Source organism: Salvia miltiorrhiza, chromosome 1 (genome assembly GCF_028751815.1).
Source record: "Salvia miltiorrhiza cultivar Shanhuang (shh) chromosome 1, IMPLAD_Smil_shh, whole genome shotgun sequence".
NCBI classification, from domain to species: Eukaryota; Viridiplantae; Streptophyta; class Magnoliopsida; order Lamiales; family Lamiaceae; genus Salvia; species Salvia miltiorrhiza.
Window position 1 is genome coordinate 60,520,222 of NC_080387.1, and position 17,068 is coordinate 60,537,289.

General features: G+C 35.3%; 2 protein-coding genes across 2 annotated transcripts; one reads left to right on the forward strand and one right to left on the reverse strand.

Annotated features, from left to right (window-relative positions):
• The first annotated feature begins 4,146 nt into the window (after positions 1–4,146).
• Positions 4,147–6,976, forward strand: LOC131000422 (putative kinase-like protein TMKL1). The gene is made up of 2 exons (XM_057926326.1): positions 4,147–5,781; positions 6,247–6,976. Exons 1-2 carry the CDS (start codon positions 4,401–4,403, stop codon positions 6,882–6,884), a joined length of 2,019 nt encoding a protein of 672 aa, XP_057782309.1. The 5' UTR covers positions 4,147–4,400; the 3' UTR covers positions 6,885–6,976.
• Positions 6,977–7,995: 1,019 nt separating this feature from the next.
• Positions 7,996–14,565, reverse strand: LOC131000430 (probable pectate lyase 8). The gene is made up of 7 exons (XM_057926336.1): positions 14,239–14,565; positions 13,955–14,008; positions 13,390–13,455; positions 9,505–10,147; positions 9,314–9,417; positions 8,568–8,706; positions 7,996–8,506 (listed from the first exon to the last, which is right to left on the reverse strand). The coding sequence occupies exons 1-7, from the start codon at positions 14,319–14,321 to the stop codon at positions 8,282–8,284; spliced, it is 1,314 nt and encodes a 437-aa protein (XP_057782319.1). The 5' UTR covers positions 14,322–14,565; the 3' UTR covers positions 7,996–8,281.
• Positions 14,566–17,068: the final 2,503 nt, after the last annotated feature.

The following is a 17,068-nucleotide window of genomic DNA, read 5'->3' on the forward strand; positions in this document are numbered from 1 at the left end:
AAAGAGTAAAATTCTTTTTTTTTTATCAAGATAAAGAGTAAAATTCTATTTTGGAGAAAATGAGAGAAAGGAAAGAGGATTTAAGGGGATAAATTTTTATTATCTCTCATCTTCTCATGATAAATTTATCAATCATAAAGAACACAACCTTAGAATAATGTCGTGTTATAACTAGCTCATATAAAAAGCCATGTAAAAAAATTGATTTCAATGTAAGATTAATTGCAGTCAAAATTTTAGTTCGGGCTAAACTTCAAAAAGATCAAAATTTATGCATTAATTGACCAAAAAAATAATATTCCCTTTATTTTTTTTATTAAGTGTCTTTAACCTTCATATTATACATATCAATGAAATAAAAAAAATTCATACATGTAACTTTATTAATTATCATGATATATATATATATATATATATATAACTTATTGCATATTTTGTATAATATTAATTAAGAATAATATCATAATCATACTTTCAAATTTTTAAATGAAACATTTACTAAAGAATAAAAACAATATCAAAGCGAGACACTTAATAAAGGAAGGATATGGAATATTATTGATTAAAAACTTGAATGTGGATATCCAAAAGAAAGTTATTCTTGGCATTTAAATTATTATATCTTTGATGCGTTTACTTTAACTGAAAAATGAGAGAAAATATATATTTTATTATTATTTATATTTATTATGATAGAATTTTATTTTCAAGTAGGGTGAAAATTTTATCGAGAAGCATATTTTCAAGATAATATTATCTTTAAATAGTGGTTTGAAAATATTTCCAATATTTTCTCATTTTTCATCTATAGTAAAAATATGATAAAAAAAGGAAAAAAAAAATATTTTCTCATTTTTTTTTTTCTTATCCATTGTTTCTAATGAAAATTTACAACCAAAGCAAACGCATCCTTAGAGTGCGTTATGTTTGATGGAAAATGATGAAAAACATATATTTTCACCATTTACACATGTTACGTAGGAAGGACAATTTTTCTTTAGGCAAGATGTACAAAAAATTCGGCAAGCATCCTTTCCCTCAAGTTCATGACAATATTATGTTTTCCACTTTAAAGAACATGAGAAAAAAAAGAAGGGAGGATAATATTTTCTTATATCTTATTTCCTCATGATAAATTTACAATTAAAGATAATACACCCTTATTATATACCCTGAAAGCAACTATCATATTTTAAAATTCCTTTATAGCAGTTTGATAGCTTGTATATATTAGTGATCCAGTATTATTATTTGAACAAAATATATTTAGACAAAAAATAGTTAAATTAATAAAAATATTTTTTAATTTTTTTATTCAATATAAAAGAGGATTTAATTATTTTTACTATTTTTTCCACGTTGTAGCTATCTTTATAATTTTTTGTACATAAAAATTAAACAAATTTAAAAAAAATTACAAAAATAATTATAATGTGGACAAAACAATAAATATAATTTATTCTTTTTTATTGAATAAAAAATTAATAATTAATTCTTTACATATTTGACCATTTTTGGTCTAAACCTATTTTATACTATTGTTAGACATTAATGCCACTAAACTTAATAATGAAATACACAACGCAGATGGTGATAAAAACTATTCGTCTATTCCCTCTATCCCAGTTAAGTTGATCAGTTTTTTTTTACAGAAGATTTAAGAAATTAGTGTTTTAAGTGTGTTAATAATAAAATTAATAAGTAATTAGATGTTTCTTTGGTTATATTTATTCCATATAAGAAAATAATTAAGATGGCCTAAAAAAGAATATTGATATGGAGGGACTAATACGAGATTGCATGAACTTAAAAAGTGGTTGCAAAAATAAATTACAGAAAAATAATAAAAATTGGACAATTTAATAAAACAAAATCTAATTATTTATTGTTCCAAGTGTGAAGGAAGTTCCAAAAATTATAGGCATGGTCTATTTTCTTGAGCATATTGATTATGAAGTACAGTGGGCCGCATGCAGAATGGCCCACCAGAATAATCAGACGTCTCGCGGAGCACCAAGCTTAAGATACGCCCGCGTCTGCGTACCGTAGATTCAGAAACAAAAAGATGGCGACAAGAATCGTGTAGGGCCGTGAACAGCTCTCTCTGTGGATGTGAGAAATTTGTGGGAATTCCAAAGGTAAGCGTGCACACAACAAATGTGTAAAGTTATGAGAAAATGGACATCCACCTCTGACTTTGTGTCTCTTCAATTCACCCTTTCTTCACACATTGTTTATCTAATTATCATTCTGCTTCCGCAAATATTTCCTCCAATTTTCGGATTTTTGCTTTGATGGGATATCTGTGTCTGCCAATTCAGGCATACCTACTACTACTACCTCTCTCAATAAATCTTGTTTCATTCTCCATAATTTATTTTGTTTACATGCCACAATCACTCCCCATCCTAACCTTTTTATGGACCCTAGCTAACCAAAATCAATAATAAAGTAACCAAAATATTTTCTCAAGTGATAGGTAACAAAACTCACTTTGATCACAAAATATTCAAATTGGCCAAAAAAACTAATCTTAATGGCACAATCACATTTTCAAAATTTCAGACAAGTTGTTACACATCTTGTATACTTTTTATACTTTTGAGCAATTATTTTTGGAATGTGACATTGTTAATTTTGATATAAAAGTTCACTTACCATGGTCATAAACCTAGCTCCCGATAAATAGTACACCATTTGTCCCAGCAAAGGCGAGACATTTCTTTTAGGTACGAGATTTCAGGAGCCGGTGTTTAGTGAAAATGTGATATAAAAAAAGTAAAATGAAAGAAAGTGAATGAAAAAATAACTTTAATTTATTTCAAAAAGAGAAACGACTCAATTTTGTTGGGACATACCTAAAAAGAATACGACTCAATTTCGTTGGGATGGAGGAAGTAGTAGTAATTCATAATACTAGTAGTAGCCATGGGTTGTCAAAAGGACCAGGCCTTTGCATAAATCCCAAGATTGGTTGTTCAATCAATTCAACCTCTAATTGGTGTTCTTGGAACTAAGCCCACCATGAGAGTTATTCTGACTGTGATCCAAATTTATATTAGTTTAGATAGTAGAAGCTTCAAGTCTCTTAACCACATGAAAATATTGTGTACGTTTATTTACTACTTTGATATTTTGCTCTCTTTTGTGCATATCTTTCAGAGCTTAAAAAGAGAATCCTTCACTTCACTGAAACAAGTATAAATATTTTGAGCTCTTACTGTTTCTGCACTTGACTAGACTAGATAACTAGCTAATTAAGTCATAATCTAAATCCACTTGTTAGTAGGTCTATAACTTGTGGCAAATCATAATCGCTCTAATTAGTCTGAGAGCGTTTGTGATAATCGCTCTAATTAGGTTCATTCATAAGCTAAAGCTAACTTTCATAACTTAGGTCCAACCGTCAAAGTTTAACATGAATTTATTTCCCCTACACACGTTTGACTCGTATCAGGACCAACAATTATTATTATTATTATTATTATTATTATTAAAGAGTACTTTCTCCATCCACTAAAGATGATTCGTTTTTTTATTTTAGATCATCTCATTAAAGATTACTCATTTACATAAATACAATATTTAACTCTTGAAAAGTTGTGGTCTTACCACTTTTATTCATTTTACATCTTCTCCTTAATCTCCACGGAGAGAGTATAGTAGTATTTTTTTAATTTTCAGCTAAAGAATATAAATTTATCTCATATCCCAAATACTATTCTCAAAGCATTCATGTCTTAATTTTGTTCTTAATAAGCTCTAATTTATTTTAGTGTTATTTTCCTAATAAAATCCCATTTTTTTTTCTCTTTTTGAGACCTTAGATATTTAAATTTTTATTAGTATTAAGCAGGAAAATTTTAAAAAAATATAAATAACTATCAAGTCACATTAAATTGTACTATTAATATAATTTAATTTGATATAATTTTGATAATAATGTAGTTTGTTTAATTTAATGAAATCATCTAATCATATTTTATGATTTAATTTTAGTATCAAATCACACCAAATCGAATCTAAGCTCTATTTTTATATAATTTATTTAAACTAAGAAAATGAAGCAAAAGCAGAAAAGCAAGAATTGAGGTGGGAGCGCTAAAAAACATGATTAAACGGTGCATCATTAAAGATGCAAAAACATTGTTTATAAACACCACCAACAAGCTTTTTCAAAATGGAACAATTTTAATAGCGGCAAGCAAACAGCAATCAACTCGAAAGCCTCCTGTTTGATTCACTAGCAGTCAACACACTGTCAGCTTTCCCCAAAAGAAAAACCTCAAACAAGCCTCTCTCTCTCTCTCTCTCTCTCTCTCTCTCCCTTCAAAATCTATTTTCTTATTATGCTCTGTTTCTTTTGCTTTTGAGCACCCTTTCCCCCTTGAGCCTCACTCATGGCGGCTCCGAACCTCCTCCCTCTCCTCTCCCTCCTCTCTCTCTGCATTCCTCTCCTTCTCTCTCCAACCCACTCCGCCTCAGACGTGGAGCTGCTGCTGCAGAAGATCAAGCCTTCACTTGAAGGAACCGCAGAGAACTTGCTGCTGCTGACATGGAACACCACCGTTCCACTCTGTCAATGGAGAGGCTTGAAATGGGCATTCACCAATGGCTCTGCTCTCCTCTGCACCGACCTCTCCTCGCCTCAGTGGACCTCCATTTCTCTCCACAAAGACCCCCTTTTGCAGCTCATCTCACTGCAGCTCCCATCCGCAAATCTCTCCGGCACTCTTCCAAGAGAGATTGGGCAGCTCACTAACCTCCGCAGCCTATATTTGAGCACCAATGCTTTGTCCGGACCGATTCCTCTGGAGCTCGGATACAGCACTTCTTTGTCCGATTTGGATTTGAGTCACAATTTGCTCAAGGGTTCTTTGCCAGCTTCGATTTGGAACCTCTGCGACCGCCTCGTCTCTCTCCGCCTCCACGGTAACGCTCTCTCCGGTTCCCTACCTGATCCTGCATTGCCTGATGCTACCTGCAAGAATTTGCAGTTTCTTGATTTTGGACAGAATGTCTTGTCTGGGACTTTTCCCGAGTTTATACTTGAGTTTCATGCGCTAAAGCAGCTTGATCTTGGTGATAATACGTTTTCTGGTCCCATTCCAGAGGGCCTCACTGGATTAAACTTGGAAAAATTGAATCTTTCTCATAATAACTTTACTGGGGTTTTGCCGAAATTTGGTGAATCCAAGTTTGGTGTGGAGGTCTTTGAGGCGAACAATCCGGGCCTTTGTGGGCCGCCCCTCCGGGCCTGCGGTGGGGGCGGCTCTGGATTGAGTTCTGGTGCCATAGCTGGACTTGTGATTGGTTTGATGACTGGAGCTGTGGTGTTGGTCTCGTTGTTGATTGGGTATTACCAAGGGAAGAGGAAGAAGAATGTGGAGGAAGAGGAGGAGGAGGAGTTTGAGGAGGAATATGACGAGGAGGCCGGCGTTGTTGGTGGTGGTGGTGGTGATGGGAAACTGGTTTTGTTTCAAGGCGGCGAGCATTTGAGCTCAGAGGATGTTTTGAATGCAACGGGGCAGGTTATGGAGAAGACTAGTTATGGGACAGTGTATAAGGCGAAGCTAGCTGATGGAGGTACCATTGCTTTGAGGTTGTTGAGAGAGGGTTCTTGCAAAGATAGGAACTCATGTTTGCCTGTCATCAAGCAGTTGGGCCGCATTCGACATGAGAATTTGATCCCATTGAGAGCTTTCTATCAAGGGAAGAGAGGAGAGAAGCTTCTCATCTATGACTATCTACCTAACAAGACCCTACATGATCTCTTACATGGTAATCCCCCCTTTTTTGTGTAGATGAAGAAATAAAGCATTTCTATTGGGATGATGTTCTGTTATGTTTAATACTCATGTATGTTCATAGTTTTCATGTTTAGCTAGTACTACTACTAAAATAGTTTGTGCAAAGCAAAGAAAAACCTATATGTTGCATTAGAAAAATCATAGGTTAAGACATGAGACATGCACCCAGCCTCCAAATTTTATTTCAGCATGGTTCAGGCAACAATTTATAGAATAGGCTTATTGCCTCTGCGTCATTTGATTGTTTGATGATGTAATACATTCACCTCACTCCTCAAGAAGGGAAAGAGCAGCATTTATTTGATAAGAAGCTATGAGTTAGTTTTTGTCTTTGTATGAGCTTTCCCTGTCTTAAATGAATGAACTTGAAGTGCATCTCTGATATGCATGGATGCCTAATGCAATAACTGCTTTTACGTGTCGTGTTTGTGCACAGAATCAAGAGTGGGGAAGCCGGTGCTGAGTTGGGCAAGGAGACACAAGATTGCTTTAGGCATTGCAAGAGGACTAGCCTATCTCCATGGTCTCGAAACACCAATAACACATGGGAATGTGAGATCAAAGACTGTTCTTGTAGACGACTTCTTTGTGGCAAGGCTGAACGAGTTTGGACTGGACAAGATAATGGTCCAAGCTGTGGCAGATGAGATAGTAGCTCTTGCTAAATCCGATGGCTACAAAGCACCGGAGCTTCAGAAGATGAAGAAAGTCAGTTCGAGGACTGATGTTTATGCATTTGGGATAGTATTGCTGGAGATCCTGTTAGGGAAAAGACCTGGGAAATCTGGAAGAAACAGTGAGTTTCTTGACCTGCCTTCGTTGGTGAAGGTGGCCGTTCTGGAGGAGACGACGATGGAGGTCTTTGACGTGGAGCTCTTGAAAGGTATAAGGAATCCCATGGAAGAAGGGCTAGTTCAGGCACTGAAGCTGGCAATGGGCTGCTGCGCCCCGGTGGCATCGGTTAGGCCTACGATGGACGAGGTTGTGAGGCAGTTGGAGGAGAATAGGCCGAGAAATAGGTCTGCTTTGTATAGCCCAGCTGAAACTAGGAGTGGAAGTGTTACTCCCTTTTGAGCATTCTTTTCTTGGTCAATTGTGAATCATAATATTGGTAAGATGTTTTCTTTTAGTTTCTTAGATTGCAATGACTTTCTTATCTTGGTTTTTATGTGTTGGTTTTTAGTTCTTGTTTCTTCTCAAAGAAAGTGGTGTCTGTAATCTATAAGTGTTACAATATAGGCCGTCATTATTCAATTTGGACAATTTTTTAGTGCAAAAGTGTTAGCTAACTGAAATGACTTGCATGTGGAAAATGTATTGATGTAATAAAAATTATTGTGAAATTAATATCGATGGAGATGGCAATTCTTGGTAAGTTTTGTGAAACTGGAAAGGAGCATAGATTTTGGGGCCTCTTAAGATTATATCTGATGATTGACAATCATATTGCCGTCATTCTGATGGGGACAGAAATTATTAAAGTCAATACTAACTGCATCAAATTATTGGATGCATGGTGAAAATGAAATGGGGAAGAAGATGCTTTCGGGGTATCCTATGCTCCTGCCATTTAATTTAATTGATGTAAATATATATGTCTGGACATTATATATATTATGATATTTTGCTTTTCCACCACAAATGTATTAATCAGTTTCCATTGTGTTGCATGATACATGCTGCACCAGTCTTGTCTTGTTAAAAAAGAGGATCACATTACCAGGAACAAAATATGAATAATATGATATGGTACTGACCGATTCAATGTACAAATGAACTCTCAATCATAGATAAATATGAACCATAATTACACTGGGAATGCAGCACTACTTTTTGAAATATTTCTTCTCGCTCTTTCTGCTTGAAACATATATATATATATATATATAGGGTTGAGTTCAACAGAGAATTATCTTTTTATTCATCATGAACAAATCTATATATTTTACGAACACATCAACATAACTAATGAACAGACGTATTTAGTAAAAATATAGAAAAACTCGCCACCAGCAGGATTCGAACCCGGGGCAAATTGCTGTTCATGCGGTACATTGATCTGTTCATTAAAATTATAGATCTGTTCGTTTTTATTTTACGAATTCTCTATTCACCACAATATTTAGCTTCTCTGTTGAACCGTTTTCTATATATATATATATGTAACAAGATTGAGAAGAGGGTGTGGTCAAGAGATTTGACACTTAAAAATGGCGCGAAACAAGGCTTCTTCTGCAAAAATATATAGCTCTAAATTAACATATTGCAAAGTTGAAGAAGCAGGCCGGAGTGGTGGATCATCAAATTTTGAAAGGAACGCTTAGCGCAAGAGATGTGTGGTAGGAAGGTTTGAGAGAGAGAGAGAAAGGGATAAGTTATAGCTCATATATTATATTAATTATTTCATTTGATTACGATGGACATGGTGTTATTATATGGGAAATTCTTCAATTTCCAAATGCGCACATATATCAGCATGCCATGCCCCTCCGACAGCGAAGTGCACCGGCTGTGGAGGTGAGCGTGGCGACCAGGGACGAAGACTTAGCCGCGAGGCTGGAAGCCCTGGCGTAGCTGGCTGCAGCGCCACGGCCAGAGGGCCTGAAATAGGCTCCGTTGAGCATGAGATCGCCCTCGGATCTCCAGTTCCAGTGCCTCCATCTGCGGTCGCCTAAGTTGGTTACCCTCTTGGTGACCTGCAATGCAAGGATCAGCAGAAAGATATACAGAGAGAGAATGAATGGTAGTGAAATTGACCTCTTTGGCAAAAGGGTTGGTTGGGGCTAAATATCTGTTGCCCTGGCTGTTGATGGTGGGATCAGCACTCCCACCTATGGCATACATCTGCCAAGATGTGTAGTCATTGTTTACAACATGGAAATACCCATGTCTGCACCTGAAGGATACATAACAAACATGTAACGTCCCTTGCTATATATACAATTTCACACAAAATTACTCCATTAATCATGCTTGATTATATCCAATTCAAATTTGTAATATTATTTTTTAGTACTGTATATAACTTTCATTAAATATTCCATTATTAAGGTATAGAATTTTTGTAATCTTTTAGTAATAACAGTTTGTTTTATTATAATAATTTTAATTGTAATTAACATATATAATAAACTTAATAGTGGAATACAGAAAACTTAAGACAAATTATTTGAACTTCAAAACATAAAAACATCAACTCATCAAGTAATCCTCTATCTCACATCAAATTTAATATTTAAACATTAAAATTATTTTTAAAAAATCAATCAATCATAATTAACATTTATTAACTAAGAAATGCCATTATTTTTTTATAAATCATACTCATAAAATAATCAACAAATGAAAATTAAAAACCAAATATGTAAAATAAACTCTAGTTAAATATTAATTAAACCAAAATTGAAATTAAAAACTGAAAAACACACACCAAAATTGTGAGATAGAAAATCTGAAAGCGAACTTTTCGTTGGTAAAAAAGCACGAAAAGAGCATGTTTTTACCTGGGCATCCTCTGGATGAGGCCGATTCCGAAATGGTTGTAGGCGATGGTGACCTGCATCACTCTGTCTCGAGCATACGAATCGCTATGGCCTAACAACATCACCTGCTCAAAACCAACAAAATCAGCTCATCAACAAATTTAGCAACGGAAAGACCGGATTTGGAAACATCGATTCCAACGGGAAACGACCTCATTATGGTGAGTGAAATAGTTGTTGGAAATGGTGATGGCAGTGGATCCCATGATGGCATCAATGAGGCCATCAGTGCAGCTAGACAAGGAGTTATGATCGATCCAAATATGGCTGGACCCAAAAATGGAGATGCCATCGCCGTCGGCCATGGTCCGCCAGCCGTAATGGGAGGGCGAGCTGCGGACCATGGCGTTGCCGGTGCGCTTGCAGTCGTGGATGTGGAGGCCGTGGATGATGATGTTGGTGACGAACTGAATGGTGATGCAGCCGCCGTTGGCGATGTGGACGTTGGCGCCGCGGCCGTCGATGGTCTTGAAGCTGTTCATGATGAGCTCTTGCTTGAGCGTGATCACCATGTCGCGCTTGAACACGATCCACAGGGGCCGGTCCTGGATCACGGCGTGCCGGAGGGTGCCCGGCCGGGGGTTCACCGGGTCGTCGTCGGCCGGGTTCGACACCACGTAGTAGCGCCCGTCGCGCCCGCCCACTGCGTTGCGCCCGAACCCGATGGCGCAGTCGGCCAGGCGGCGGCGGTTGCGCATCCAGTTGCGGTCGCACCGCCAGCAGTCGTCCATCGGGTTACCCGTGCCGCATGAGAAGAATCCTAGCTTCCTTCGCTCGGTGCTGTTTCGGGTAGCCCTGTGTTTGTTTTGTTCGTCACAATTCGTACATCTTTAGTTACATTGCAATTAAGGAAAACAGAGCCATGCAAAACCTCTTTCTTCAACTTGATAGACTTGAAAATCTTGTATGATAGTGCATGTATATTTGAAAGTAATAATACAAATAATTTGTAAGCACATTTTAATTAGACAAATTCAATCTAAATCACACGCTGATAGTCCACGACAGGGCATATAATAAAGTCTCTCATTTTAGGTTTTGAAAAAATTAAGTCTCTCATTTTATGAAGAAATAATTTTAAAATATCTTTATTCTTACTTATTTTAAATTTTAATATATGAAATTAACCATTTCGATATAAGATAAAAATTCTTTTATATATGAGTGAATGCAATCTTTTATTTTATGAAGTAAAATTAGTCCATTGTTTTTTTTAGCGTGCAATAGCCAGCATGACATGAGCATTAGTAGAATTTTAAACTGAGATTAAAGAATACTCATTTTACCACTAGATTATCACAAGTGTACAATTTTTTTTTCAGAGCACAAGCGTACAAAATAATTGATCTTAAGCTATTATAAAGGTGCATATTTTTTATAATTTTTAAAATATCTTTAACTTATTTTAAATTTAAAAAACAATAACTTAATATATATATATATAGAGAGAGAGAGAGAGAGAGATTTAATCCTTTTATATACAAATTACTTAAAAGGGGACGGTTAAATAGGTAGAAAAAAAATTATTTTTCGCAATTCAGATATTTACACAAAGAATTCATAGGTGTTCTGCATAGAATTCATACATTTTAAATTAGTTTATAATTTATATGTTAAGAAGTGTTTATATCGTAGCCCTCCCCTTACTTAAAATTATGATAAAATTTATTCATTTTAAAATAGTACTATATAGTTAAATTTATAACTTATATTTATACATCGCATGTACCAATTTAGTCGTTTGAAATAAAGCGCAGCAACGTTTACAGTTAACTGCACCAGTCAGTAGCAGGGGGGGTATTGATAGTATCTTGGAAGCAGTGGGAGAGTAAATGTAAATTAACTTATAGAGGGGCCGGGGCGAGGTTAACATTTATTGTAAAATTCAGAGAAAATGAAATATGGTTGACAAAGCATAACAAAATACTGCTATATAAATCTACATTGTTAACAATAATAGTAGCCTATATATGTAACTTGGGCATAGAAAAGGTTGCATGTTTTAAATAATCAATCTAAAGTCCAGATGTTCTTTTCAGTGATCGTTCTTATGCATGACCATTCAAAATAAAAGTATTTAAGAAACAACGAGAACTAGTAGAGAGTAAATAGTTAACTCTTATTAGCATTGCTAGCCGACATTGAGCCTACAAAGGAACAGTTGATGAGCCTTTCCGTTTCGTACAAGAAAATCATATGCCAAACTATAAATTCACTGTAAATTTATGTTCGAAGGTAAATTTATTACCGACAAGTAATACAGTTCGATGAATAATTTAATGGAGTCAGCGACTATTATTTTTAATTTTATTAGGAAACAAATAAAGCCATACGGTTGATACGGAAAGTGCATGATGTTTAGGCAGAAATAAATGCAAGAGGTGGTGAATTTAACTGTGGAAGGCGTCGGTGGAAACAAGACAGAGAGGGTCATTTAATGAGAGAATGGTAGTTATTATCACTAATAAATGCAGCTGCTGTAGATCTCTTCCAGCCTGTGTTCAGGAAACAACAAAATATTTATGTGCCCCTACCCCACCATCACCTCTTTGATCTAATTCTCAATAATAATTTATATCTCTAAAATTTCATCGAAGTGGTAAATCTACACTATAGAAGGTGTTTATTATCAATGATTGATAATATAAATAATTAAGTAATCTTATTTTTAGTATGGTTGTTATTTCCTCAATTAATCTACACATTTCAATTGTGTATATATGAAACTAAGCAAATTAATTTAAATTACAAAAAATGTCAAAGTTGTCCAATTTTTTTAAAAATTCAATCCATCTTAGTAAATAATATATCAATCTATATTTTTTGTATCTAGTTAAGCTAATTTTGAACGGTTAGCCCTTAATTTATCGATGTACAAGAAATGTGATTTCAAATTGTTAGTAATAAAAGTAGAATCACAATAAGGAGACATAGGCTACCTTGTTCTGATTTATAGGATAATTGAGTTGGGCCTCGAGGGGTCGGATAGCACACATGTTGATTAGATAGAATGGTCTTGGATTTACAAGTAAAACAATGATGACCATCAATATGGGGAAGTCATTAAATTAAAATAGTACATGCCTGAAAATGGGCAGTATTAGGAAGGCTGCAAATTAATTGTCACGAGCTCTGATCACTTGTATATTGTTGCCTGAATTTCTAACTCCTAAAATTTCACTGCTAGAGGAATAGGAGGGAACTGAATAGGATCTACTTCATTTCTAACATTTGTTTCTACTTCATTCAAAATAAGCTACTTGTCATCGGCTGTCATATATTTCTTCAGTTTATGTAAATGTCAGTCATATCATATATATAGGTTTGCAATAATTAATAAGGAAGAGATGAAAGAACTGTGCATGATAGAGGTATGGATTCCCTTATAAATAATGGAAAATGCAATCCATAATCGAACAAACAATGTATGTGGCATATAAAGAGGAAAAAGACACAAAAACAGATAAAATTACAAACATACACAGATCTCACAACATGGGCACGTGCTTAAGCTGCCAACCCAATCGTTAGCCAAATTCCAACTCCACAAAAATCCCCCCGATAAATAAAATAAAACAGGCAGGATCTATCATATATGTATGTACGCATATTATAACCGGCGACATTGAGTATTACTTTGAGCTTACTTCGACAAAATGAACGGTGCATCATCAATAAATATTTAGTAGTACATAAGCGGATGAAAGAACCCACTAATCTGGCATATTCATATTACGTAGCAACATAAATTTAGTTTATCATAAAAGTAGATTGAAATTACTGAATGAGACATATGAGAAATGGAGACTGGAAAAGTTATGGTGATCGTGTAGAATTTTTACTCGTAAATTTGGGGTAGGTGGAAATTGCCAGATTCACATTAAATGACTCTCTCTCATGGATGATGTACGGATCATGTGACACCTCTCTCTCTCTCATGAGTCGTAACAGATTATTTAGGAGAGAAAATACTTACTACTAAATCATGCCGTAATTTAGGTCAAATGTAGTTGAATTGTGAAGGAAATAGGACTTACATATAAACCATGTCTGCGACAGCTTCTGGATCGTCTACAGCGTCATCGTGCTTAAATTCCTCCAACCTGCAATTACCAAACGTTAAATTAAATTCTCTTTAATCACGTGATCTCGAGTATTAAATAATCCCATCATTAAATTTAAAATAATGACAAATTACATCAGATGCAAATACTCTTTCATAACAGGACAATTCTTAAGGGAAACGAAATCTCTAATTTTATATTATTATTTCCTAAATCAATCGAATTTTATTGAATTTTCTTATTCTAAACACTGTGAGTCTGTGACAAATTGCAATATTCATTTTTATGACTAGGGGCAAGTTAGTCAAACAATGAGAAAGGGTGACATGAAAGCTGAAATCTATGCAGCAACAGATTTAAAATCCCAGATTATTAAGATCCAATCATAATAATAACTATGCAATATAATTGCTTGAATAAACCCATCCAACGCAGTTGATTGCATGCGCATTACTATCTACGGAGCAAAACAATCCTGGGATGAACTAAACTACAATAGTTGAAGTACTAAAACAGAACGCATGCGCAGGACCCAAACCTTTCCGCCATAGTTGAGTTTCTGATGCTCTTCAGCTTCTGAATTTCTTCAATACTATAAAAACACACAAAAAATTTGAATTACACAAGCTAAATAGAAGTGAAAATTTCCGAATTATAAGCTTCGAGAAAAAATTTGAGCATCAAATTCGGTGGTGTTTGAGTACAAGCAGAGGAAGTTCGAGAAACAGAACATAAAATCAATCAAAAAGCAAAATCAAATGTGAATCAATCAAAATGCAAAATTAAAATGTGAAATCAATCAAAATGCAGCGGAAGTTATACCTATCTGTGTGAGCAATTACATTGGCAAGCAACAGTAGAGTGAGAAATGCTAAAAGCTCGATGATTTTCAGAGAAACCGCCATTGCCGCGAGTTGGAGAAAACTCTCCCGTAATTTATTCTCTGATGCAAATTAGTTGACAACTCTATGAACAGAATGTGTGTGTATACAGTATGTATATATACGTTTACGTATGTATATATCACTGTGTGTGTATGTGTGTGTGAATGCCTAGAAGATGGAAGCAATGAATGTGAATATTGGATTGGTGAAATGCGTTAGTGGTTTTATAATAGAAGGAAAGAGGGAGAAAATATAAATAAGCGCGAAGCCAATTAGGTACAAAAATGGTAGTGCTCTATATTTCATATTTGCCTAACCACGTTACAGTTTGAGGTTAAACCTAAAATTTGCCGCTGCCTGTATTTAGTTATCAGGCATATATGAGCATTTTTTTTCTTTCAAAAATCTCAAATTTATTTTAGTATCCTTGGTTGCGATATATTATTTGATGATTTGTGATTCCCCTAGCTAGTGCATGAATGTATAGGAACATATTATATACTACTGTTGTCTGTATATATAGATATAACACGTGTTTTTCTTGTAGATAAATAAATATAAACAAATTAAAAAATCCATAAACATACCCAAGTAAGTACAACTCAGTCATTAAGAGAGGGGAGTGAAAAACCATACAAGACCATGTAAGTTAATTAGATTAATTCTATCAGATAGGCTCTCATATGCTTTCTAGATGAGTGGCCTCATTAAAACCTTGCAAGTAAAATTTATTGCATCTAAAAAAACCCTTTTTTATATATACAATAACAATTTTTTTCTGTTAATTAATGTTTCTTTAATAACAATGCTTTCTTTATGATCATTCATCATGTATTTTATAGCATATTATAAGATAATGATGATTTGGTAATTTTAAACGATGCAAAGGACAAAAATCCAAATTGATTTCTTACATGATAATTTATTTTTATAGGAATAATTTCCTATATATATATATATATATATTACGTGTTTGGGGATTATTTAGATAATTACGTTCAACACTTTAGACATTAATCACTTTTACCGCTTGGCTGTATACTTAAAACAAGATTTAAATGTATAACATCTTAGTTATAAAATCATGAATTGCACTAATTTGATTACTTACTACAGCAATATAAAAGTTTTCAATGGAAATATTACTTCGCTATAAAATGAAAAGTTTCTGGTAGAAGTAGTAATAAATAAAAAAGGGCCGGGGTATTATTTTCTAATTCTCGCTTAGTGAAAAAAATAGGTAAAAATAAAAGTAGCTCTAACAATGGAAAAATTGTACCATACCTTCCATCACTGTCTCCCTCACCTAAACCACCGCTGTCACAAATCTTGATATGCGTCGGTGGCGGCGGATCCTTTGCCATTTCCCCTCTCAGTCCTCACTTTCATAAATATTTATTTTTAAATGAATAAATAACTTCCACAAATAATATAGAGTATAGTTTTAAGGGAGGAATGAGTCTAATATCCATTTCTAACATGGTATCAGAGCCAACTCAATCCAATGATGGGCCCCCCAATATCGTTGTCAACATATGACGTTTGGGATAGTCCACGCTGCGCGTGCGGGGGGTGTATTGAATTGTCCCACATTAGATTGGAGATAGTGGCATGAGCTACTTTATATGGTGAGGCAACCCTCTCCCTTATAAGGCCTTTTAAGGGAGGAATGAACCCAATATCCATTTCTAACAGTGCAGAATTCGGCCAAAGCCAGGAATACAAGCTCAAAAAACTAAAATATACCCAACTCAGAAATATTTAACATTTTTCTTTATCTTTTACCAATTCCACCTAATCGCTCGATCAATCCAACTAGTAATTTACAATAAATAGTTCTTATTTTATACTCCCTCCGTTCCGTTATTAATGGCTCGTTTCTTTTCGGCATGGGTATTTAGGAGACTAAAGTTAAGAGTGACTCATATGCTTAATGTGTTAATGTTATGTTTAATTAATCTTAAATCAAGTATATCCTTCACTTCTCTTCCAATCTCAAGAACTGTCGCCCAGTGGCCCACGCCTCCACCGCCCAAAATTCTGCCGCCGGATGCCGGTGGCCGGCGCATCGACCGCCAAGAACAGCAACCTCATGGCAGCCCTCTTCAAAAACTCCAACTCCCCCCCCCCCTGCAACTTCCATGGCCAACAATCTGCAAAAGTCACTAGATCTGCAAACAATATTCAAAAGCTCAAACTTCTATGACCAACAATCTTCATAACTCCAACTCCCTCCCCTTGAAACTTCCATGGCTAACAATCTGCAAAAAGTCCCTAGATCTGCGAACAATATTCAAAATCTCAAATTTCCATGGCCAACAAACTTCAAAAACTCCAGATCCCACAAATTCAACATACCTCGCAAAAAGCGACCATGGGAAGAAAGGCTACGAGAGATAGACGAGCTCTAATTTCTGGTGAAGTGGAGACGGGCGAGGGAGAGGACGGAGGTCACCGGACTTCGAGTAAAGAGAGGGGCTAAGGTAGCCGCGACGGCGAGGCTGGGAGCGCGGAGGCCGGAGGCGAGGCTGGAGGGTGGAAGCGGCGGGAGGGTGGAGGCAGCGAGATGGAGAGACCGAAGTGGGAGAGAGAGAGAGAGGGGGATTGCGTGTTTTATTAGGCTTTTAATTAGGGATTTCATTAACATTAAACATTCCCTTATTTTTTCTAAAAAAGGAAACGTGCCATCAATAACGGGACAACCCAAAAAGGAAAACGTGCCATTAATAACGGGACGAAGGGAGTAGTATTTATCTATATCAAATATT